Genomic DNA, 26122 nt, shown 5'->3' on the forward strand with positions numbered 1-26122 from the left:
CGCTTAACCGACTGCGCCACCCAGGCGCCCCTGAAAGCCTTTTTAAAATGTGAATCTGATAGTCTGCTGCATTGTGTGTTTAATGCTTCTCTGTGCCAGTAAGATAAAGTCCATTGTTCTTCTGTCATCTCTTCCTGTCTCAGTGCCATCTGACCCACACCCAGGTGGGTTTCCATCCCAGTTCTCTGTTTAACAGCCCTGTGGTCTTGGGCAAGTCTCTCGTTCTTCGCTCGCGAGCCTCAGTTTTCATCATCTGTGAGATGGGTGAATCTGAAGGGGCTTTGGCCCGTGTCTGACACGGAGCAGCAGCTCCACGAGGAGCAGATCCTCCCCCTTGTCTCTTCTCCCTGCCTTCGTGGGACCCTGACTAATCTCTTCCCTGCTTCAGACCCTCCCTGGCTCCCCACGCCCCTCAGGGTAAAGTACTTTATTGTTGCTCCCAAGGTCCTTCATTAGCCTGGCCCCATTGACCTCACTACCTCCTTTGTCCTTTCTGTCCCTCCCTGTCTCCTCCCCAAACACTACCCTCTGCCTGGTTGCCAAACCCTTTGTCACAAATGGCCTTGCCTTGTTCTTTCTTACTGTTGGGCCCGTGTACTCGCTCTTCCTGCTGCCCGGGGTGCCTTCCCTGCTCCCCTTTGCCTTATTAAAGCCTCTTATTTTTCAGGTCTCAGTTAGATTTCAATGCCACGCCTCCCCCCCCCCCCCCCCCCGCCCCACCCCGGCCCTCTGCACACTTCCAGCCCCCACGACCATCACTGACTCCAGTCCCTGTCCTTATTGACCTCACTGAGTTTTATTGACTGACGCTGCTCAGTAGAAATCTATCGTGAGCCACGTATGTAATTTAAACTTTTCCAGCAGCCCCAATGAGAAAAGGTAAAAGAGAAACGAGTGAAATTACTTCTAGTAATATATTTTATTTAACCCAATATTTCCGTGTGTTATCATTCTAACTCGCAAACGATAACAAAATTATTAATGGAATATCTTACATTCCCTTTTATGTTACAAAGCCTTTGAAATCCGATATGCAGTGCGCACTTAACGGCACTTCTTGATGTGGGTTAACCACATTTCACGTGCTCAGCAGATACCTGTGGCTGGTGGCCCCTGCCCTGGGCGGTGCAGGTATGACTGCGACATGTCTGTCCCCCTGGTTAGACTCTGGCCTGTTTGAGAGCAGGGGCTGTGTTCTGTTCATCTTCGTGACTCCACTTCCCCAGCTGGTACCCGGTACATAAATGGGAGGTGACAGTTTTATCCTCTTTTTACAGGTGGGCACACTGAGGCTCAGAGAGGTGAGGTGGATGGTCTGGGGTCCCGCAGAAAAGCACACGATCGAGAGACCATTTAAATCGAGGCTTACTGACTCCAGAGCCTGGCTCTCGCTGTCCGTCCTGCCTTCGAATTAGTTCTCTGAACCAGTTCTGAGAAGACCGGGGAGATTTTAGGGAGCTACTGGCACTTGGACCGGCCCTGAAAGAGCGGCCGAAGTGTCCTGAGACAGATAGCTTCTCCATTGGATGGTCACGGAGCAAGAGAAAAACCCTGGGATCAAATCTCCTCTTTTTGTTCTACTATGAGCACCCTTCTGCTTGGTAATTTCCAAGCCCCAGTTTTAGAGACTAAACCGAAGTCCAGTTTGTCCTCAGGCTTTTGTTGAATCAGGTCAGTGTGTGTCATTCTCTCCAAACCTGGTCACCTGTGGGTGCCCCAGAGAGCTCCAGCCCCTTGAGAGTCAGGCTCCCATCCCAGGCCCGGGAACCTTGCCCAAGCTAAGGCCCTCGATTAAGTCCTGCCCGGGTCGAAAGAAACCGGGCTTTGTACTCAGGATGACTGGTTCTGAGTCCTGCTTCCCCCGGTAACTAGCCGAGTTGCTTTTGTAGTTCACTTAACCCTTCTGAGACTGAGTTTCTCTTCAGTGATAGTATCTATTTATTGGGTGACCATGTGGATGGAGCCAGGTCGTATGGATTATGTGCCTGAGACCCACTGGGGGTGCATGAAATGTTAGCTGTTTTTGTTTGACTGTTACGGCATCGCACTGTTTCCTGGACAGAATCCTCGGTGCCCACGACCCTGGATTTGTCCCTTTGTTTTTATGCCCAGGGTTCTTCCTCTTTCTAACTGTGAGCTTCCTAAGGCCCGGGCCCAGGCTTGTTCATCTGTAGGTTCCTTCAGTGCATGACCATTAAGTGCTTGCTGTCTGGTTAGGGGCAGACCGAAAGGAAATGTTTTCCTGTAAGTTTGTGCACAGTTGTACTTCGTCAGGCAGAGAATGCCTTCATGGACTTCTGTGGCAGGAGGTGGAAAAGGAAGATGGTGGAATGAAATTGAGGTGAAGGTTTGAAGGCTTGATCCGAGGCTGATCTTGGATCGCGTTCCCAGTGTGAGGAACCTGTTCCCGGTCCCCAGTATAAGCTGAGTAAGGGCCGGGAGCATGTCTGGCTTGATCCCGACTGTGTCTTCAGACCTAGAACCTCGTCTGGCTCATAGGAGAGGATCAACAAATGTTTGTTGACTGAGTCGGTTTTGTTCACTCTCCAAAAAGATAAATACCATGTAAATACAGGCTCCATGTTTAGTAGTGAAATGCTCCTTTGTAATAGCTGTGAAAGAGGTGCACACCAGTGCACACACTGGTAGACTTTCTGGAACACAATTTGGTGTCAAAGATGTGCCCATGTGTGTTTTTCTAAAACCACTGTATTGAAATACAGTTTGTATGCCATAAAGTTCACCCATTTAAAATACACCGTTCAGTGATTTTCAGTATATTTACGGAATTGTCCCATCATCACCCTGATCTCATTTCTGAATGGATTCCTCGTCTGAAAAAGAAACCCCGTGCCCGCCCATCAGCCGTCACTGCCCGTCTTAGCTTGGGCTGCTGTAACAAAAATGCCGTAGACTGGGCCATGTACGGACAACAGAATATTTCTTCAGTTTCTGAGACTGGAAGTCCCAGGGTCAGAGTGCCAGCATGGTTGAGTTCTGGTGAGAGCCCTCTTGCGGGTTGTAGACTGCTGACTTCTCACCGTCTCTCCACACGTGGCGGAGAGCAGAGAGAGGAAGAGGAACCCTTGTGAGGGCACGAATCCCATTCCTGCGGGCGCCACCCTCCTGCCTTCATCTAACCCCACCTCCTCACTCATTCATTGGTTGATGACATTTGGGTGGTTTCTGCTTTTTTGGCTGTTGTGAATATTGTTGCCACAGACGTTTGTGCACCGGTTTTTGTGTGGGCTGGTGTTGTTTCTCGTGGGCACATATCTGGGGATAGAATGGCTGGGTCATGTGTTAACTCCGTGTATGTTCGACATTTGGAGGAACTGTCCAACACTTTTCCAAAGGGGCTGCACCTTTTTATGCTCCCACCAGCAGTGTATGAAGGCTCTTATATCTTCACAGCCTTGTGGACACTTCTGGTCTGTCCTTTGATCGTGGCCATCCTTGGCGTGACACGATATCTCACTGTGGTATCGTTTTGCATTTCCCTAACGACTAATGATGCTGGACAGTTTCTCTTATGCTTTCTTTAGCCGCTTGTATACGGTTCACCCTTGAACAACGTGGGGGTTGGGGGTGCGATGTCCCACGTAGTGGCAAATCCACTTGTAACTTTTGACTCCCCCCAAAACTTAACTACGAATGGCCTATTGTTAACTGGAAGTCTTAGTCATAACTTATACAGTCGATTAACACATATTTTGTGTGTTATATGTATTATATACTGTATTCTTACAGTAAAGTAAGCTAGAGAAAAGAAAATGTTATTAAAACCACAATGAAGAGAAAATACATTTACGGTACTGTTCGGTATTTATTGAAAACGACCCCGTATACGTGGACCTGCGCAGTGCTACTGATGTTGTTCAAGGGTCCACTGTCTTTTCAAATCCTTTGCCCCTTCAAAATATGTGAATATATTTTGACCTAGCAATTCCACTCCTTTTTACCTTAGAGAAATTCTCATGCATGTGCACAGGGAGATCTGTATGAGGATATTCATAAAGCATTGTTTGTAAAAGGAACAAGTAGGAAACAAATTGAATTACCGTCAGGGGATCGGGTAAACACACATCCTTTCCAAAGTGTATTTCAGACTGTGACCCATTGACAGCTCATGAAATTCAGTTTAGTAAGTTGCAGCCAGAATTAAAAAAACAGAACAGTACAGAATGGAAAGCACTTCAAGAATCAAGGCTAATATATTTCCGTCTATGGGTCATGGTCAGTAAAGTTTGAAAAACACTGCTGTTCGATGCTTTGTGGGAGTTAAAGCATGAAGGTAGATCTGTTTGTACGGTCATGAAAACATCTTCAGGACACATAAAGAAAAGATGCTGCAGAATAAGACACACAGTTTGATTGTATTCGTTTTGTTTTTAAGCCACACACACAAAACTGTGTCCCTATGTTTGCAAGTGCATAGAAAAAAGCCTGGAAGGAAGCTTGTCTTGCTGACAACAGTGGTTACCTGTTAGGACGGGGCTATGATGGGGAGTCGTTACCTCTGAGGAGGGGGCTACTAAGAGGAATAGTCCAGAGCTTTAGGCTGGTCGGTATTTTTTTTTCCTTCCACTCCCTTCATCCATATGCCCCTTCCTCCTACCCCTTCTCCTCTGACAGCTACCGGGTTGTTCTCTGTGTTTATGGGTCCGTTTCTGCTTTTTTGTTTGTTTTGTTTTTTAGCTTCTATATATAAGCGAAACGGTATGGTATCCGTCTTACTTTGACTTATTTCACAGAGCGTGATACCCTCTAGGTCCATCCCTGCTCTTACGGTGTCGAGATCTCATTCTTTTATACAGCTGAGAATAGTCCATTGTATGTATAGACCTTATCTTCCTTATCCATCTTTCAAGGGGCACTTGGGCTGCTGCCATATCTTTGGCTATTGTAAATAATTCTGCGATAAACATAGGGGTGCATCTTCTCAAATTAGTGTTTTCGTTTTCTTTGGGTAAATGTCCAGTAGTGGGATTACTGGGTCATGTGGTAATTCTAATTTTAATTTAAAAAGTTTTTTAAAATGTTTATTTATTAAGAAAAAAAATTTTTTTAATGCTTATTTATTTTTGACTGAGAGGGAGACAGAGCATGAGCAGGGGAGGGCCAGAGAGAGAGGGAGACACAGAATCCGAAGCAGGCTCCAGGCTCCGAGCTGTCAGCACAGAGACCGATGCCGGGCTCGAACCCATGGACCGTGAGATCATGACCTGAGCCGAAGTCGGATGCTTAACCGACTGAGCCACCCAGGCACCCCTCTAGTTGTAATTTTTTGAGGAACCTCCATACTGTTTCCCACAGTGGCTGTACCGGTTTGCAGGGTTCCTGTTCCTCCACGTCCTTGCCAACACTTAACTTCTTTTCTCTTTGATTGTAGCCATTCTGACAGGTGGGAGGTGAGACCTCATTGTGGTTTTGATTTGCACCTCCCCTGATGATGAGTGATGACGAGCATCTTTTCATGTGCCCGTCGGCCACCTGTATGTCTTCTTTTGTCTGTATTTTCTGTATTTATATATTTCTTCTCTAAGAATACATAACACGTAACGAGAAGTGGGTTGTCAAGAGGCAGACAGAGGTGCACCTGCTGTAATTGTTTTCTGAATGTGATGCCCGGTTCTATTCCCAGCTCTCCCAACGCCTTAGCAACGAGACGCTTAGTCCTCTAGACCTTGTTGGGTCTTGTGGTGTGAATGGACGGTGCCTGCTGCCACATACAGCACAGAAAGTGACTGTGCCTTTTGGGTGGCGGTAGGACCAAGACGGGAGGGCGAGGTGGTGAAGCACAGGTGAGCGTCTCTTCATTTGCTCGACAGAGAGTCCATAAAAAGCAGCCTCAGCGACCGTGCCCTGTGCCGATCACTGGAAGTCCTCTGCCTGGGTTCGTTTGGAACTCGCCGTGTCTTCCCTGAGGAAGGTGTAAGGGGCGCCAGGGCGGTGTAGAAATTAAGGGCATGGGGTTCGAAATCAAGCCAGCTTCGGTCTTTTCAGCTGACTTTTCTGAGTTTCTGTTTTCCTCATTAAAAAAAATGGCAGCCTTCAAAACCGCCACCTGCTGTAGAAGGGCCATGGTGAGGCTTCAGTAGGAGGCTGCCCATCCTAGTGGGGTGCTCGTTCACTGTGGGTGCCCCTGCAGGGAAGGTTGTTAGATTATGCTCGTAGAGAAATGTTAGATAAAGCTCGTATGGGAGCTTTGGGCGGCCTGGGCACAGGTTAGCGGTGACACGGACACAAAGAAACCTGGATTTTGGTCTCTGCTTTGCTGATAACCCCTTGTGATTTTGAGCAAAGAGGTTCCTTCCCCTTTCTGCGCCTTAGTCTCCCCCCGTCAATACCATGATAAGATCGTACCTCAGCCCTCTGCTTTCGCTTGCATAGTTCTGATTTCAACCTAGGCCTAAGGCTCAGAGTGAATGATCCGAGTGGGGAGAGGGAGCTACTTGAAGCCGGAGGGTGGCTAGAACTGACTGGAGATTGCAGATGACAGAGATTCATAGCATTTTAAAAGTGGGTATGTAAAACCCAAGTGGAAATTTGGCAGGAACCAGGCAGGAACTTCTGCATTAAATAGCGGTTTCTTTTAATAATTGGGATGTCAAATGTCATTTTTCAGACTTCATTGTTTGCCTCTTGGAAACTTGTCTGAGACCAAATTCTTTGGCTTTGCCTGCCGTGTAGTTTTCAACCGTGGTTGATCTTGGCTTGAGTAACTGATGGGCCATTTCAGCCAGTGGTGGTAAGTTAGTGGCTGTGGTGGAGAGAACCCAGACTGGGAATGTAAGACCAGACGTAGGCTAAACTTGACCGGTAAGCTGGTGTATGACTTAGGGCCCCTGGGCCACCATCTGCAAAGAAGGTGGGGGTCGAACTTGATTTTAACTTTTATTATTCAATTTAGAGAATGGAGTGTCTCCTTCTACTGGTGCTTATTAGAGGGAATGGAGAATTATAGAAAATTAAAATGGAGGAAATCTCTCCCATTTTCCTACAAATGAGGATTTTTAATATTTTCCTTTGTCTTTTAATGGATGTATAGCCCACCTAGTTTCCAAGAAGGATTTGAGGTGACCCTAGTGTACATGTATTTAGTTTTTCATAGTTGAAGGCACATTCTACTGAAGTTTTTTCTCAGTTATCTTTACAGCAGACACATATTATGTAATCATTCCTGTGATGTTGGAATTTTGTGATCTCCAGTTTTTTGCTCGGTTCTGACCACAAAGATCTGTTGCCAACTCCACAATTTGGTGATCAGGCAGAATTGTCCTAGGAACAGGATGGATTTGGATTTAGAAACATGGAGAGAACACTGCTGGGAAGGCAAGCTGAGTGTCCCTCAGTCTCTAGTTGATAGCTTGGGACGGGGAAGCATTATTGGGGGTTAGACAGAAAAGGCTTGGGTTCTTGACTTGGTTGCTGTGTGACTCTGGCCGGGCCACTGAAATTATCTACGCCGTGGTGCCCCCCTCTGAAAACGTGTGGCCTCTCGGGCAGCTCTCACGACGGTAAATCTTTTGTAAATTACAAAGCACTGTATGTTTCATGGTGACAGCAGTATTTTGCTCCCATTTAAGGAGTGCCCACAATATGCCAGGTACCTTGCTGGGCACTTTGTGTCTTGTTTGATTGCCAATTACTTACGATGTAGCTGCTGTTCTCCTTTTAGGGAGGAAGGAAGTGAGGCTTGGAGAGGTATATGGCAGAGCTTCGAATAGAACCCGGGGTAGTGTCTTTTGTGTCAAACCACGCCTCCTATTATGGCTTAGTTTTCTGTCAGTGTCTTCAGATCCTCACTTAACCTATTTTTTATAATTCAACCGGTAAAATTTCTTGGATCAGTGAATTTTGCATTTTTATGTGACATTCTTAAGGCATCTGAATTGGTGCCTACGTCTTGGGAGCTTATTTTTGGTTGTGAAAAGCGTATTAATAGCGATAATACTAGGAATGACACAACCAGTAGGTAACCATTTATTGAGTATTGTGTGCTGAGTGTTATAAACATTAACTCATTTAGTGTTTACAGGTAGAGGGTTGGTATCCCCATGTAAAATACGCAGTGGGACTCAGAAACACGTTTATAGTTGGCAAAGTGCTTCTGCACCGAGCACATGAATGGCTCACAGAACACTTGATATACAAATGAATGAATGAATGGATGAATGACCATCCTTACTGAAGGTCACTCAGCTATTAAGTGTTAGAGCCCCAGAGCCTGAGTTCTTAACCTCTGCGCTTCACGTCTCCCGGGTCACTCAGCTGTGTGTCCCTCATTGGCTGCGGCCTGATGATTGTCACGTGCAGTCCAGGCAGTCCTGACGGTCTGTTCAAACACTAACTCATCTCCTCCTGCACATGCTCTCTCCTAGTGGCCTTGTTCCCAACTTACCAGACGACGTGGATGGCATCAGCCCCATTGCTGGTTTGGGAAATGGTGGTAAGTATACAAAGCCGGTCAGTCTCTTGAGTAAGAGCGAGGGAAGTAGACACTAGACCATGAAGGCCTTGTGGCCTTGAGCCTAGGACTGGGCTTTGATGTCTCCGGGGCCCAGGGCCTCCCCTGGCATGGCCAGGTGCTCCCCGTGGGCGCTCGGTATTTTATATACCTACTGAGTTGCTGTTCACCTCCTCTCTTAAACACTGGCCTGGAGGAACTGATGTCCTCCAGGCCCTGTTTCGGGAGTTTTATTTGTCGCCACCAGACGCGAAGAGATTCAGCCGGTGTTTGCCGAGCCGAGCGCCTGCGCGGAGGCTGCGTGTCGAAGTGGTGACCTGGTCAGGTGTGGAGGGCCTGCTGCCCCCTGCTGCCGCATGGCTGCAGGCCCTGAGCACTGCCCTCTGAGCGCGGTGTGCCAAGGCCTTCCCGGCAGGCCGCTGGCTTCCATCTGCTGGCCGAGGCCCAGCATTCCGACAGCAGCCTGCCCTTTGGAGACAAATAGTTGGTCAGACCACGGGACACGGCGCCGAGGAAATAAGCAGTCTGTTGTGCGGAAGCTGGGTTGCGAGGAGCGTCTCTGCTGGGCAGCTCGGCTTTTGCTAAGCATTCTTCCCAAGTTTTGTTTCTGAAAGAAGCGAATGCTATTATAAGTATCTTTGGGAAGTGCTAATAATTTGCCTTTTTAAAATATCTGAAGAGATCTTTTGACTTGTGGGTTGTTTTTTTCTCTTTTCCAAAGCGAGGCGACGTGCAGAAGGAAGTTTTTAGAACAGACAGTGTAAGTGTCCTGAGGTTTATTTCTGGAGAACACTTAAAGGCCACCCTCAGGTTTTCCTTCGGAACCTGTTAACTTCTACCTTACACACAAAATCCAGCAATCTCTATTCTTCCTGCGGAGAATTGACGGGCCTGCTCCTTGCTTCGGTCCACAGTGTTTGTACATCGCTCTGTGCCCAGCCCGGGGCTGAGCACTGGGATCCAACCTTGAACGTGGTCACAGTCAAGCCTAGAAGATAGTTCAACAGAGAAGTGTCATGACAAATCATATAAAAAAAGGTGCTGGGAGGGAGGATGAGGGGGAGGCGGTCAGGCAAGAGTTTGTTAAGACATTGATACTGGAGCTGAGACTTGACGAACGAGTAGGACCTAGATGGGGACGCAGTCCTTGGTGGCAGAGCACGGGGTGTCTGAGAGCCAGGAAAACAGATCTGTGTGCCCTTGTCTGCTACACAGGGTTCTTTACAGTGTGCCCCTGCCCACCTCCACCTCCGAGCCTCTTGTGCCCACTGGTTTCTGAACGCCATGCCTGCCTCTAGGCCTTTGCTTGTGAAGTTTCTTCTTCCTTTTGCCTTCATCTGCCTGCTGCCTCTTTAAGACTCACCTCAAAGCTCACCACCTTCTTTGGCTCTCCCCAGGCTCGCTTTGGTGTTCTTTCCTCTCTGGAACTTACACATTTCACTTACTTCATTTATTCCTGTTGATTGGTGACTTTAAAAACCTCCAGAATCAGACCCCTTCTTCCCCGTGTATCATCTTACTACCTGTGCTAAGCCACTGTGATCTCTGGCCTGGATTGTTCCAGTACTCTGGCGGTACCCTTGTCTCCCTCTAAGCTCCTTTCAGTCTGGTCTCGGCGAGGCAGCCCGAGAGAACCTGTCGAAACTCAAGTCCAGCCATGTTCCTCCGTAGCTTGGAGCCCTCTGGTGGCTCCCCAGTCCCGAGAAGAGCCTACAAAGCCAGGCACAGCCTGCCCCCCAGCACCTCCCTTACGTCCTCTCCTGCGGTCCCATTGTTTAGTGTCCTCCAGGCCCCTGCGGCTGGTTCTTACATCCACTGGGCACCCTCCCACCTCAGTATCTCCCTTTGCCCTTTTCTTCAGGTCTGCCCAGAGGACACCTTCTCAGCGAGACCTTCCTGATTTAGCCACCTTACTTAAAATAGCAATCCTCACCCCACCCTGGATATTTCCAATCCTTCGCCACTGAATTTTTCTCCATAGCATTTATCTCTTTTTAACATACTATCTAATTGCCCTCTCATTTTGTTCATTGTCTGTCTTCTCTCTTGAGACTGTCAGCTCCATTTGTTTCGTTTCCTGACGTGGCCACATCTAGAGTGGTGCCTAGCAGAGAGGAGGCCCTCGATGCATATTTGTTGGAAGAATGGATTCATTCATTTACTCAGTGCACGTTTCACCCAACACTTAAAAAGCACCAGGCACTTTCTACAGCATGGTACCAGTTTGTCTGCATCTCTGTCTTGCCTACTAGATCGAGAGCCTTTAGGCGGGATCAGTGTCTCTCTCACCATTGTTTCCCCAGCACTAGGATGGTGATTGGCACAGAGTAGGTGTGCGATGAATGTTTGTTGGAGAGAGGAGCTGTGAAAAGCTTTGGGCGGTGGCAAAGTCTGTAATCGCCCTAAAGCAAGGATGGGGCAGTTTTCAACCCGTTGCCTGCTTTTGAAAACACTTCTTGGAACACAGCTTCCTTACTTATGAATTGTCTGTGGCTGTTGTGCTCCAGCAGAAGAGTTGACCAGTTATGACAGATTATAGGCTCTGCTTATGGCCTACAGAGCCTAAAATATTGATTGTCTGGCGTTTTAAGAAAAAAATTTGCCAACCCCAGGCAGTTAGACATGCTTTAATTGCTGACACGGGAAGGTGGTATCCCGTTCAGTGAAATAACTTCCTGACGATCACAGAGGAAGCACCTATCGGGACAGTTGGGGTTGGCCACGTGCCCAGTGCGTTTTGTGGGTTCGTTCTCCGACAGGTTACACTGGGGCTCCTTGAAGTAATTTGTAAATACCTGAAATATAATGGTTTAGAGCTTTCCCTGGACTCAAGTCAGTAAATCACAATAGACAGAAAGTGCCAGCCGAATGTACTGTGGAAGCTGTTCATGTTTTTGTGTTTTTCTTTTCTGGGCTCTGTTCCCTAACAGGGATGCTGGGTGGTTTGCGTACCATGCCGTTTTCCTGTGTCTGTTTTACCTTTTTATAGTGCTCCCAAATGTGTCCGAAGAAACAGTGTCTCCCACCAGAGCACGGAACATGAAGGACTTTGAAAATGTAAGTGGAGATACCAGATCATCATCCCTAACAAATCACGTCTGCTGCCGCGGTCCAGGCAGGCCCAGGCGGGAGCTGTATTTCTTGCGAGGTGTCGAAGCTGGATCACGCCAGAGTTGCGGGCGGTGCTGCCTCTTGGGGGCGCTCTCCGTACGGCTGTTCCCTACCTGTGCAGCCGGCCCTTCTGTCCCGGGCCAGATGCGGGTTCTGACAGGACCAGCAATTTCCAGCTTTGGGGAGTTTGACGTATTTCTGGGGTCCTGAACGTCAGGATATTACCATACTGCCCAGCGGAGAGGCGCTAATGTTTGCCAAGGGCTTCCCTGTAACGTGAGGCATGTTATTGATGGTCCCCACTTAATCCTTGCTATAACTCTTTGAGGTATTTTACATTTTGCAGATAAGTCGTAAGCCTAGGAGAGACTCGCTTACAGTCACGTAATACTTGAGTGGTGGGGCTGGGATTTGAATCCAGGTTTTTAAGGATTCCAAAACCTTTATTCCTGCCGCTGCTCTGTGCCACCTCCTTGCTTTTCATAGGCTTCGTCTTTGTTGCTGTGGAACAAAACGCGAGCAGCCTGCGCCCAGGGCGGTTGTGTATAGCGTCTGAGGACGCCTTACGTGGTGATGGATTTGGCCTCCATGCTTAGTGTCTTCCCGCATTGTGTCTTCCATTTGTTAACAGAGGGGGTTTGTTGTCAAGGAACAGGAAAATAAGGTTATTTTCCCAATTCCAATTCTCCTTAACAAGTTACCTGTTCAGCGCTCTCATTTGTCATGGGAAGAATTAGACCCTTCTTCATTTGCAGCCAAATGAAATCCATACTATGCAAGACACAGGAGATATTTATCAGGGAGAAGACGGAGGGCAGAGAGAAGGACGTTCCACAGTTAACGTCTCTCCCTCCCCAGTTGTCTTTACAGAACAGAGCGGTACTGTCTCTGGATTTAATTTAGAATACTCATTACTGCTAATAGTTATCTGCAAACCACCAGTGACCAATTGAAGAAATGACTTGTCAGATCTCTAATGGAAACAAGTAATTTCTGAGCTTTGAGTTGTTCTCATTTCAACTGTACAACTCCATCTATGCTGTGGGGTCTGGGGCCTCAATCAAATGAGATTTGATTATTCCACATCGTGTATAATTAAAACGTGCTCTGCTATTAAATGGCTGTTTCTGTTTTATCCTCAGAGTAAGAATAGCCACTGTTTATTGAGCTCTTGCTCTGAGCTGGGCACTTGAAAGATTTAGCTCTTCATGTATGTTACTTTAATATGGAAGGCGATCCGCAAGACACAGAGTTATTTAATTTTTGAAGGGCACGGCTTTGAATTTTATTCCTAGGTGGAAAAACTTAACAGAATCTTAGAATTTTCGTTTTGCATGTTATTGTCTGCCTTTTGAGCCGGAAGGAATCTTAGACTTGAGTCCAACCCTAGGAGAAGCTGAGGTGCAGGGATGTGACCTGGCAGACCGTGGCCCCTGGACCCAGGCTGCCTGCAGGTTCACTGCTCACGAGTGACCTCGGGCCAGTCGCGTAATCTGTCTGCACTGTCTTTAGACTGGGCGTGTTGACAGTTTCTGCTTCTTCAGGCTGCTGGCAGGATTAAGTGAGCACCTCTCGGCCCGACGCAGAGCTCCTCCTCCTCTTCACTGTTGTTAAATTCGTTATTAGTTTTTCTACTCTGCCGTGTGATTCAAGTGTCCCTTCTCCAGATGGGTTCTGGATGACCTAAATGCTGCTGTTCTGGAAGGCGAGAGGGAGTCTTCTGTGCCGATACGTTTCAGGATTTATGCTTTTTCTTTATGGCTGTGGTCCTCCGGCTGCTGTTAGGTTTTTATGGCATTAATATTTTTTATTGTAGCATTTTCAAGAGCAAATTCTGCTGTTGAAATTGAAATGACCACAGTGTTCCCAGTGTCTCCCTTTCAAGTCTTTATGAGTTGCTGAAATGTTTCATTTGGCCTGAGCTACTACGCGCATGAGCTCTACGCAGAGGTGGTCCGAACTTTCTGTGGGATGCTTGTAGGCAATGCTGTTGGCGTCGAATGCTAATTTTAAAGTCAGCATGCATATTAAGGAGGGGCTGGAATACTTTTGATTTACAAGGAAGTTCATGGTTCCTCTTACGCTAGTCTCAGCTGCTGGGTAACCGAACATCAGGGTCTATGAGCTAAGGTCTAGCAAGACCTCGGCCTTCTGGTTTGCTCAGAGTTCATCCATTCATCAACAAATATTTTCAGATATATGCTCTGTGCCAGTCTGTGGTCTGAGGCTCGGGAGTCTGCGGTAGATTAAGACCAGGGAGGTTTCCCTCTCATGAGACTCACAGGCCGGTTGGGGAGATAGATGGGAAAATGGTGCAGTGACAGAGGGAAGTACAGAGCACGGTGGGGCACAGAGGAGGGCTCTGAACCTGGCTGGGGGGATTCAGGGAAGCCTCCCTGGAGGAAGTGTTCCTCGAGCTGGGTCATCAGGGACAAGTAGGGATTAGCCAAGGTGAGAGGACTGGGAGAGCATCCCAGGCACAGGGACTCGACCTGGGCAAGCCCAGCGAGAGGTGTGCTGGGCGCAAGGAGTTTAGGGGATTGTAAGTTCCCGTTGGCTGGAAGGAGGCTGTGTCAGGGGGTCCTGAGAGCAGTGAGGCCACTGAAGAAGGCAGGGGTCAGGGGTCTCGTATGTTACCCTGCTTTGGTTGACCTTTGTCCTGAAGACGAAGCACGGCCGGTGGGGGATGCTTATCTGGGAGGGAAAAGACCAGAGCTGTACTCTCAAAAGCCCCCTGGGCTGGAGGCCTGGCGACAGGCTGTCACTGAAAGGCTGCTCCGTGGGGTGGTGCTGGAGCTACGTGGCTGTGGTCGGGAGAGGTCAAGAAGTGAGGCTGAGACTTGGATCTGGGGGAGACCATCCTGTCCCTTCGTTTGACACACGGGCGCTCCGAAGCCCAGAGAGGGCGCTGACTCTTCCAGCCTGGGAACCAGGTCTTCCACACAGGCGGCCTTTCCTGCTGTCCTCTGCTGTCCCCTCTGTGTGGAAGCCACTTGCCTCCTTGTGGGTCTTTGCATTGCTGATCCTTTGTCTATACCTGCATCAGGTGAGGTGGTAATCACCTGTAGGGCAGGCCTTAGGGGGAGGAGCTGGCAAGTCTGCCTGTCTTACTGGTCCTTTCCAGGTGACAGCGCAGTGGGGGCTCCCGGACCTCCACCGGAGGAGGCCTGGCAGAGGCAGCGTTTTGTAAGGCACTGTGCTGTGTAGTGTGGCCTGTTCTGGGTACTCAGGCAGTCAATTTCTCTTTCTCTTTCTCTCTCTGTCTCAACATTTTTTCGGTGAGTGGAGGAGACCCAGAATCTGGATCAGTATATCCAGTCCAGGTAGCTATCTTTATCTGTATATAGAAGAATTTAATTCTGGCTTTTTCTGTGACCTTCCGGACAGAGCATGGCATGGGTAGCTTTCTGCCTCTCTTAATACTGGTGGACAGCATTATTTCATGACTACTAGTTCAGAAAGACTTGTATTAAAAGGAAGGGCTTGAACCGTAATTTACATAATCTCTTAGTGTGGGACATTCCAGGTTGTTTTGAATTTTTCACTCTTACAAAGCTTTGATGAGTCTCCTCGTGTAGGTCATTTTACAGTTACGTGATTATGTCCTTAGGGTAAATTCTGCTGCTCTGGTCTCATACCCGCCTGCCCGAGGTGCTGGTGTTCTCGTGCCCAGGCCCCTGTTCCTTTGTGTTCAAAGTTCCTGGTCTCAGCTGAGGCAGGCGGAGACCCGTCCCTGTGTAAGGGGCTGCTTCCGTGTTGCTGAGGTCAGCACATGCCTCCTTCCCTCGCAGCCTGTGCTCTGGCCACACAGCCTGCTCTCACTAACCCACACGGGCAGGGCCTTCTCCGTGCTTCTCCCTCTGCCTAGAATCCTTTTTCCCCTCTCCTTGAGTGGCAGGACCTTCGTGTCTCAGCTTGAAGTGTGACCTAGTTAGAGAGGCCGCCCCTAACTCCTTCCCCAGCTCTCTGGAGACCCCCATTATCTTGTCTGACAGCAGGCACTCAGCACCGGCCTTTTCCACCATGGATCTTTCGACTATTTGTACTTCGGTGTTTTATTTGTGTGCTTGCTCAACGTGCGTCTCCTTTATCCCTAGTACTCAGCGCCCGACAGGATGGTGGGCGCTTGATAAGTATTTGTTGAGTAAGTAAATAGACAGACGAGCTTGTAGAAGAAACTAGATCTGTACATTTTGGTTACCTTGTCTGTAAAATGGGAAAATAATTTTTGTCTCATTGGGTTGTGATAAGGATTGAATCGGGAATGCCAGGACCGTGTAGTGGGAGGGGGACAGAGCTTGTAGTTGGCGTGGGGGCACGCAGAGGCCGCCTTACAGGAGAGCAGGCAGCAACCAGGCAAGCCGAGGCTAGGGACGCAGCGTGAGGGGTGCGTTTAGAACAAGGCAGGAGACCAGGAACCGTGTGGATGCGAGTCCGTGGAAGGGGCTGAGGACTGTCTGTAGCTGGCAGAGTGCGTGCCGCAGCCACTCTCCGTGGTGCTGGCTGTGTTCAGGATGGGGCTGGCCAGCACCGAGGGCCTTTGGATTCAAGTTTGGCTTGTGGCCGGTGGAATGTCTGGTCGGTGTTAAGTGCCAGGGTTCACCCGTGCTTCTGGTTCATCCTTGGCCTCCCGCTTACCATTGGAGGCTGTGTGTTCTCATACCTTTGCCCTCCAACAACCTGGCCAGATGGCAGGCTGGGCAGTGTAAATTTTTACAATCTTTTTGAAAGCCATTTGGAAAGATATTTTTATGGTCATAAAAATAGTATTACTCTTGAGCCTCGTAATCTGTTTTGGGGGAAATTTGTCCTAGGGAAACAACCCAGTGGGAGGAAAATGCCGTGTGCGTGAAGCTGTTTGTTGCCACATTGTGTACGGTTGGGAAAAATTGGGAACGAGGGAATTACGTTTTACATTTGTTATCTCTTTGTCTTGCAACAAGTTCCTGAGGAAGGTGTTTCACAGATGAGGAAGCTGAGGTTGGAGAGATCAAATGACTTGCCTGTGAGCTTGGTGTGTTGAGAAACTGGAAGAAGGCTTTGATGGTACAGCCTGTCTGCTTTCCACGGGACATCCTGAAACCATAAATGCTCAGCAGAGAGACGGCTAAATCACTGACTGTGAATCAGTTCAGCGGTACCTAGCGCTGTCATTGACTTGATACTTACGTGCGGTTCTGCAGCAACGTGAAAAATACTGAGGATGTAATGCTAGGCTGGAAGGAATATAAAAGGAGTTGGTTTCATAATGTAGGTATATTCCAAGTGTTGCTTGGGGCTCAGTTTCTAAATTCTGTTACTGCTGCAGTATTGTTTGTTAATAAGCAGATGTTTGCCTAGTAACCGTTTTTATGATTTGAGGGCGCGAGGGAGAGTATTGGACTCAGAAACTGATTCCAAAGTGTCCTCCTCATTCTATGCACCTCGTTGAGCTGTCGCTGGCAGAATTACCTCACGTGCAGTGTTGTCGACCAGAGGTGAACTTGGAGCGGCAAGAGGTCATGGTTTTTATGATGTCTAGGTCAGTGGTCTAACAGTTTTTGGACTTTCAAGGAGCATAAAAAGAATTGACGGTGGCCCAAAAGATGTGTCCGTTGAGGGTTTGAGTGAGAAATGGCTGTCCTTCATTTCCTGCTTGCCAGGTGCCTTAGCTCATGGTGTTGTCACGACACTCCTGTGAGGTGACGGATTTTTATCCTTATTCATAGATGAGCCAACAGTGGCTCAGAGATGTTAAATAGTTTTTCCAAGGTCACATGGCTCACAGGTTGGTGGCCTTGGGAGTTCAGTCTGTTTCTGTTGACCCCATGGCCCCCTTGCTCTTAGCTCCGGCTGCCTCCGGTCCAAAGATGCCTTGGGGTGAGCCTCAGTTTTGGGGGCCCCGGCTCCAGCAAGCTGCTGAAAGCGATCACCAGAGTCAGGTGAATTGCTGCGATTTCAGCGGGGCCTGGTTGGAGTTGCCCTGATTCTTTCCTGCGTTGTTGGATTTTGTCTGTCTTCCCTTCCTGATGGAGCTCTAGGCCAGGCAAGGCTTTTGGCCAAGGGAGGCAGGCAGGGTGACAGCAGCTCCTTCAGAATCTGTCCTGCTGCGCGCTGGGGCCTCCCTCCAGCTTCAGAAAGCACCACCCCATAATCACGTTGGGACGTTTCCTGTCTCGGATGACTGCAGTTCCACAGTCGCCCTGCGGCTCCAGGGGCTAGGACGTGGCAAAGTACAGCTCACGCGTCAGCTTGCTTGTCAGCGTTAGGTTTCTAAGTCGTGTGTCGTGGGTTTTATCTCGGGGGTATTTATTCCTGGTGTATGGTAAGCTGTTTTCACTTTTTCCAGCTCGAGGTTTTTGTTTCTTTTTCCTCTTCTTGAGGTCGATTCTCTTAAAGGGGGAGATACAAATGAGAAAAATATTAATATATTTTACGTTCTTGTACTGTGCTAGGCACAGTACCAAACGTTCTAATTTCTTTCAATCCTGTAGTAGGTCTCTGAGATAGGTATTCCTTTAATCTGTACAAAGGAATCCAGGCACACAGAAGGATGAACTTGACTAAGGTCCTACAGCTAGTAAGGTGGTCTGGATTGTATTCATTCATTTGTTTGTGTGTGCGTTAACAGAGGTCGACTGAGCATCCCCTGTGCTCCAGACACTGTGCGAAAGCCTTAAGGGAAACAGCCATAAAAGGATAATATCCCTGTCCCCAAGTGGATTATATTCATGTAATTGGCATGATAATAAATAAAGGAGTACAGATTGTGAAAAGTTCCAGCAAGAAGACCAAGAGTTCTGTGTTCAGGAGTGACTCAAGTGGCAGTCACAGTGGTGGGGACCGCTTGAGATTGTGTAGTCAGGAAGGGCCTCCGAGATGGTGCCATTGGAGCTGAGGCTCCGGGCACGTCCTGCAGGAAGAGCCGTGTGGGCAGACAGGGGCTTGGCTTATTTGAGGGCCAGAAAGGAGGCCGGTGGGGCTGGAACATTGCGTGACAGGGTGATAATAGGACGAGGCTGGCAAGGAGAGCGGGGACCAGATCGTACACCTCTCTGTGCCCATGGCAGGGAGTTTAATTCTAAGAGTGATGGACAAAAAAACAATGGGGTGATCTGTACTAGATCTGAATCTGAAGACCGTGGGACTCTCTTTGCATCACATTGCCTTCAAGAAATTCTTAAATGTGTCCAGCCACCTGGGCAGCCGTTGGGCACTTGGTAACTGTCTGTTTAAGATTCAGGCTGGAACATTTCGAAGGGTCTCCAGTCCAGCCCGATGGGGGTAGCCAGAGAAAACTTTATGAGGGAAGTGGTATTAAGTGGAGAACTAGGCTGGCATTGTTGTGGAAAATAGGGTGCCTGTACCTCATTGTATTCACCTGGGCCGGTCTGGTGTTTGCATTCACCTTCTGAAGGCTTATTTGCCTTTTTCTTATTTTTTAAAAACTTCTTTACCTATACGCAGGATACATATTCTTTCGAGTGTTGCTGAGAATTTTAGCAGTGTGTACAATGTGGGTATTTTAAGCAACCTCCATAAATATTTCATTGGTAGTTGAGTAATAGAACAAGGTTCCTCTTTATAGGAAGCATCTGGTGGGGTAGACTTTTTGTTTGAATGAACGTTTTAATGTGCTGTTTCCTTAAAACATTTAAAGCAAGGCTTTAATGAACTTACCAGTGGTTTCTTGTGCTGTCCTTGTTAGCCACAGAGTTGAAAACTTAAGTGCTAACAAGAGGGCCAAGGACAGTTTGATGTAGAGTGTGCATATCATTTTCTTTTATCCAGTTACAAAAATATGTTGGTTAAAAAGCATTATGTATTCTTACCAATTACTTTTTTTAAATGCTGAAAAAAAACCCAGTGGGGATCATATTATCATTCATTAGTACTGTATTATCAGTACTATTTTACTGTATTTCATTTTAATTATTTAAAAAAATGTTTATTTATTTATTTTGAGAGAGAGAGAGAGAGAGAGAGAGAGAGAGCGAGCGAGCAGGGGAGGGGAGAGAGAGAGAATTGTAAGTAGGCTCTGTGTTGTCAGAGCAGAGCCCCATGCTGGGCTGGATCCTAGGAATCCTGAGGTCATGACCTGAGCTGAGCTGAGGTCAAGAGTCAGGTGCTCAACTGACTGAGCCACCCAGGTGCCCCATCATTTTAGCAATTTTTAAAACAGCTTTATTGAGATATGTTACATGAAAAAATTCACCAATTTTAATGTTGGATGAGCTTTGACAGATGTGTACTGCCTTATAGCCTGTCATAAAGTATATATATGTGTGTATATACACACATACATATTAATACACATATATATATATTAAATGTTTGGGTTTTTTTTGGTATATGTGTGTATATCCAGTTCTAGGCTCATGTAACCATCACCACAATTAGAATACAGAACATTCCATAATGCCAAAAAATTCCTGTGTGCTGTCTCTTTGTGGTCAGACCTTTCTTCATCCCAGACCTCTGGCAGCTAATGCTCTGGTCTTAGTCCCTATAATTTTGCTTTTTCCAGATGTCTTATAAATGGCATCATACAGTAATATAATCTTTTGAGGCTGATTTCTTTCCCTTACCGTAAGGTCTCTGAAATTCATTCATGCTGTTGTGTGTATCATAGTTATTGATTATTAGTCCATCATATGTATGTACATTTTATTTATTCACCCTTTGAAGAGCATTTAGGTTCTTTCCAGGTTTTGGTGGTTATTATTAAAGCTGTAGTAAACATTTGTGCACAGGTTTTTGGGTGAACATAGGTTTTTATTTCCCTAGGGTAAATCCCTAGGATGGGAATTGCTGAGTCATATGGTAAAGGTAGTGTTAGTGTGTGTGTGTGTGTGTGTGTGTGTGTGTGTGTGTGTGTGTGTGTGAGAGAGAGAGAGAGAGAGAGAGAGAGAGAGAGAGAGAGAGACTGCCAAATGGTTTTGCAAAGTGGTTGTGGCATTTTGCCTTCCTATCAGCAGAGTATGAGGTTTCCATTTGCTTCACATCCTCATCAGCATTAGGTAGTCTCAATTCAAAAAAAATTTTTAGTCATTCTAATCGGTACTAAAACTCATTGTAGCTTTAATTTCCGTTTTCCTAATGGCTGAAGGTGTGGAAAATCTTTTCTTGTGATTATTTGCCGTCTGTATGTCTTTTGTGAAGTTCCTTTGAAAATCTTTGGCCTGTTCTTTAGTTTGTTTGTTTGTTTAATTGGGTGGTTTTCTTACAGTTACATTTTGGGAGTTATTTGGGATACAGTTCCTACGTTGGATTTGTGATTTGCACAAATCCCAGTAGGTAGCTTTTCTAATCATTCTCTTAACACTGTTTTTCAAAGCAAATGTTTTAAAATTCTGATGAAGCCCAATTTATTGATTTAAAATTTTTTTTAAATGGATCATGCCTTTGGGATTATAGGTAAGAACTGTATAGCACTAGGTCTCAAGGATTTCCCTCTGTCTATTCTAAAAGTTAGATAATTTTATGTTATACATTTAGGTCTATGATCTAATTTGAGTTAACTCCTGTTTAAAGTATGATAGGTTGAGGTTCATTTTTTTGGTAAATAGATGTCTAATTGTTGGGTCGAGGTTGATTATTTTGTAGGTGGATGTCCAGTTGTTCCAAAGCCATTTGTTGAAAATGAAAAAACTGCCCTTTCTCCATTGAATTGTATTTGTACTGTGAGAACTAATAAAAGAACTTTGCTTAGAATGCAGTTGGGTGCCAGCAGGGGGAGCTTTCAATCCGGTCTCTTGTCAGTGGCACAGCCAGCGGGAAGAGAGGGCGCCTTGCCTTGCCCTTAGATACTACTTTACTATCCTAGCAGGAGGAAGAAAGGTTTCTTACACCCGCAGCCCTTCACCCCCCTCCACCACCCCCCGCAGCAGCCCAGCCATCCAATGAGAATCAACCATACTTCCAGCTCCCAGTTTACTCTAGTGGACTTTTAGTTTACAACAGCCCATCCCATCCCCACCCCCCCCCCCCCCCCACCCCCCCCGCCCTTTTCTCTGTAAAAGAGCACTTCTCGCCTTTATTCTCTGGGTTTGCCTGTGGGTCTGCAGCAGCTTGCTTGTCCTGGATTGCCATCTCTGCTATTCCTGAATGAACTCATCTTTTGCTGGTAGAATAAATGGCAGTTTTATTTTTAAGGTTAGCGGTTGCTTTGTCAAACACTAATTAGCTGGGGGCACCTGGGTGGCTCAGCCAGTTGAGCGTCCGACCCCTGATTTTGGCTCAGGTCATGATCTCACGGTTCATGGGTTTGAGCCCCGCATAGGGCTCTGTGCCGACAGCGCAGAGTCTGCTTGAGATTCTGTCTCTCTCTTTTTCTCTGCCCCTTCCCCATTCTCTCGCTCTCTCTCTCCCTCTCCCCCACCCCCTCAAAAATAAATAAATAAATGTTAAAAAAAACTAATTGGCTGTAATTGTGTGGGTCTGTTTGTATAGTCTGTTTCTTTGGATTCTTTTTCAAAATTGTTTTCACCCATCTAGCTCTTTTACTGTTCCATGTAAATTTTATAATCAGCTTGTTTCTAACTATAACAAATCCTGTGGGGATTTTGATTGGGATTGTGTTAAATCTATAGGTCAGTTTGGAGAGAATTGACATCTTTATTATATTGTCTTCCAGCTCATGAATTTGGTAAGCTTCTTCACTTATTTAAGTTCTTGATTTCTTCAGCATTTTGTGGTGTTAAGCATACTTCATGGTTTATTAGACTTATGTTTATGAATTTAAGTGTTTTGGAGGTATTGGAAAATGGTATTTAAAAAAGTTTCAGTTTCCAGTTGTTTGTTGTTAGTGTATTGAAATAACGCTTGATGTTTGCATTTTGACTTTGCTAAACTCACTTATGAATTCTGGGATCTTTTTTGTAGATTCCTTGGGATTTTCTACATAGATGATCATACTATCTTCCGATAAGGATGATTTTAGCTCTTCCTTTCCAAATTGAATGCCTTTTATTTTTTCCCTTAACCTTATTACACTGGCTAGGACTTCAAATGCAATGTTAAATAGAAATTGTGAGAGTGGATATCCTTTTCCTTTTTTTTCTTTAAAAAAAATTTTTTTTTTTAACGTTTATTTATTTTTGAGACAGAGAGAGACAGAGCATGAACAGGGGAGGGTTAGAGAGAGGGAGACACAGAATCTGAAACAGGCTCCAGGCTCTGAGCTGTCAGCACAGAGCCCGACGCGGGGCTCGAACTCACAGACCGTGAGATCATGACCTTAGCCAAAGTCGGATGCTCAACCGACTGAGCCACCCAGGCGCCCCACCTTTTCCTTTTTCTTAGTGTTAGGGGAATAGCATTGTTTTTCATCTTTAATTAAATATATAAATATAAATATAAATATATTTATAAATTTATAAATATATATAATATAAAATTTATAAATATATATAAATATATATATTTATAAATGTATTAGTTTCTTGTAAATACCCTGTAGCATAAAGGAAGTTTCCTTTAATTCCTGGTTTGCCAAGTATTTATCTTGAGTGGCTGTTCGGTTTTGTCAGATGTTTTTCTGCAGCTACTGATATCATATATTTTTTTTGTTCTTAGTTTTTTGGTCTGGTGGATTGCATGGATTGATTTTTGAATGTTGAATTAGAATTAGCTTTACATTCCTGGGATAAGTCCCACTCATGAAGTATTAATCTGTTTTTTCAGTTTGCTAAAATTTAGTTGAGGATTTTCCATTTATGTTCATGGGTGACTTAATCTAGTTTTCTAAGTCATAGTTTTCTTGTAATGTTTTTGTCTGGTTTTGGTATCAGGGTAACATTGCCCTCTGTAAAACGAAGTGGCAAAGTTCCCTCACCTTCTGATTTCTGGAAGATATTGTATAGAAGTGGCATTATTCCTTCTTCCAATATTTGGTAGAAGTTGCGACTGAAATAATTTTGTTTTGGAGTTTTCTTTTCTGGAGGGGTTTGAATTACAAATTCAGTTTTTAAAATAGATAGATACAAGACTATTCTGTATATCTATTTTTCTTTGGTGGATTTTGATAATTTGTACTTTTCTTGGAAATGTACTATTTCATCTGAGTTGTTCAATTTATATGCGTAGAGTTATATGCATTGTTCTCTTACTATCCCTTTAATTGCTATGGGATCTGTTGTGATGACCTCTCTTTCATTTTTTGATATTGGTAATTTATGTCTTTTTCTTTTCTCTTTTTATCTTTGCCAGTCTTCATCAATCATTTGAAAGAACCATCTTTTTAAATGATTTTTTTTTTCTGTTTTCCGGCTTTCCATTTTATTGTTTTCTGTTCTTATGTTTATTATATCTGTCATGTTGCTTGTGCAGGTTTATTTTGTTCTTATTATGGTTTCTTAAGGTAGAAGCTTAGATTGTTGATTTGAGACATTTCTTGTTTTCTAACACATTTAAAAATTTTTTTTTTTTTTTAACGTTTATTTATTTTTGGGACAGAGAGAGACAGAGCATGAACTGGGGAGGGGCAGAGAGAGAGGGAGACACAGAATCGGAAGCAGGCTCCAGGCTCTGAGCCATCAGCCCAGAGCCTGATGTGGGGCTCGAACTCACAGACCGCGAGATCGTGACCTGAGCTGAAGTCAGACGCTCAACCGACTGAGCCACCCAGGCGCCCCTCTAACACATTTTAAATAGTATAAATTTTCCCCAATCACTACTTTAACTGTACCCTACAAATTTTGATATACTTGTATTTCAAAATATATTGCATTTCAAAAGATAATTCAAAATATCTTCTGATTTCCCTTGAGACTTCCTCTCTGCCCCATGGATTGTTTAGAAATGTGTTAATTTCTAAATATTTGGGTATTTTCCAATTTCTTTCAGTTACTGATTTCTACCTTAAGTTTATTATGGTCAGAGAACATGGTTTGATTTTCAGTTCTGTAAATTTGTTAAGGTTTGTTTTATGACCCAGGATATCCATGAGCATATCCATGAACAAGCAAAGTGAACCTGTAGAAAGTTGCAAAATAGCACAACAACTGGGGCGCCTGGGTGGCTCAGTCAGTTAAGCATCTGACTTCAGCTCAGGTCATGATCTTCCAGTTCTTGGGTCCGAGTTTCGCATCGGACTCTGTGCTGCCAGAGTCCTGCAGCAGAGCCTGGGGCCTGCTTCGGATTCTGTGTCTCCCTCTCTCTCTGCCCCTCCCCTGCTTGTGCTCTCTCTCTCAAAAATAAATAAACATCAAAACAAAATTTTAAGGGGTGCCTGGGTGGCTCAGTTGGTTAAGCGGCCGACTGGCTCAGGTCGTGGTCTCGCTGTCTGTGGGTTCAAGCCCTGCGTCAGGTTCTGTGCTGACAGCTCAGAGCCTGGAGCCTGCTTCGGACTCTGTGTCTCCCTCCTCTCTGCCCCTCCCCTGCTAGCTCTCTGTCTCTTTCTCTCTTAAAAATAATAAACACTAAAAAAAAAAAAATTTTTTTTTTAAAACACAACAACCAATCATATATACTGCATCTAGATTCATCAGTTAGTATTTTGCTACGTTTGCTTTATTCTTTCTTTCTGTCTCTCCCCACTCATTAGAGAGTCAGTTGCAGACATCATGACAGCATCCCTATGTACTTGAGGATGTATCTCTCTTAGGACATTTTACAAAATTATAACACTATTACCTAATACAAAGTTGTTATTCAGATTCCCCACTTATCCTCATGGAGCTTTTTTCTTTTCTTTCTTTTTTTTTTTTTAAATTCAAGATTTACTATATGATTTCATTGCACTTAGTAATCATGCCTCCATCACTTCCATTTATTTAGAAGAGTTCCCCAACTACTTTTACCTTAAGATTGTCATTAAGACTTTTGAAGGGTTCAGGCCTGCTGTTCTGCAAACGTCCTTATATTTGGATTCGTCAGATGGACTGCTTCATTAGGTGCAGGCTAAAGGTTGTGGGCAGGAACATTTAAAATGAAGTCGCTTGCTTTCAGTGCTTTGTTTCAGGAGACACTGCATGTCACTTTGCCCCATCACTGGTGACATTTAATATATTATCTTGATTTAGGTGGTGTCTACTGGATTCCTAAATTGTAATGGACCTTTTCCTTTAGTAACTAATAAGCCATCTGTGGGGTAATAACTGGGTGAATGTCATGTTCTCCAGTGATCTTTTATCAAATGCTTTTAACATTGATGATTCCCTTTTTTTTTAAGGTGTATTTTTGAGAGAGAGAGAGAGACGGAGAGACAGAGTGTGAGTGGGGGAGGGGCAGAGAGAGAGGGAGACCCAGAATCCAAAGCAGGCTCCAGGCTCTGAGCTGTCAGCACAGAGCCCAACGCGGGGCTCGAACTCCCAGACCTCAAGATCATGACCTGGGTCGAAGTTGGAGACCTAGCCGACTGAGCCACCCAGGCGCCCCTAGCATTGATGATTCTTACCTGAATCAGTTATTACTGTAATGGTTGGATAATGGTGATTTCCTTTTTTTAAACTTGTTTTTATTTTTATTATTTTTTTTATAGTTTATTTATTCTGGGAGAAAGAGAAAGTGCAAGTGGGGAAGGGGCAGAGAGAAGGAGAGACAGAATCCCAAGCAGGCTCT

The 26122-nt window shown here is 45.6% G+C and overlaps 1 protein-coding gene across 5 annotated transcripts in view; it reads left to right on the forward strand.

Annotated features, from left to right (window-relative positions):
• CDK5RAP2 (CDK5 regulatory subunit associated protein 2) overlaps window positions 1–26122 on the forward strand; it is a 171121-nt gene that overhangs the window by 1707 nt on the left and 143292 nt on the right. For all 5 annotated transcript variants that reach the window (XR_007146266.1, XR_007146265.1, XM_047829741.1 and 2 more), the window contains exons 2-3: window positions 8385–8452; window positions 11460–11527. Coding sequence is in view for 3 of the 5 variants with exons in the window: in XM_047829741.1 (XP_047685697.1) it covers window positions 8385–8452; window positions 11460–11527 (136 nt within the window). In the remaining 2 variants the exon portion in view is untranslated. The remainder of the gene's footprint in view (window positions 1–8384; window positions 8453–11459; window positions 11528–26122) is intronic.

The sequence above is a fragment of the Prionailurus viverrinus genome, chromosome D4 (genome assembly GCF_022837055.1).
Source record: "Prionailurus viverrinus isolate Anna chromosome D4, UM_Priviv_1.0, whole genome shotgun sequence".
Lineage (NCBI taxonomy): Eukaryota > Metazoa > Chordata > Mammalia > Carnivora > Felidae > Prionailurus > Prionailurus viverrinus.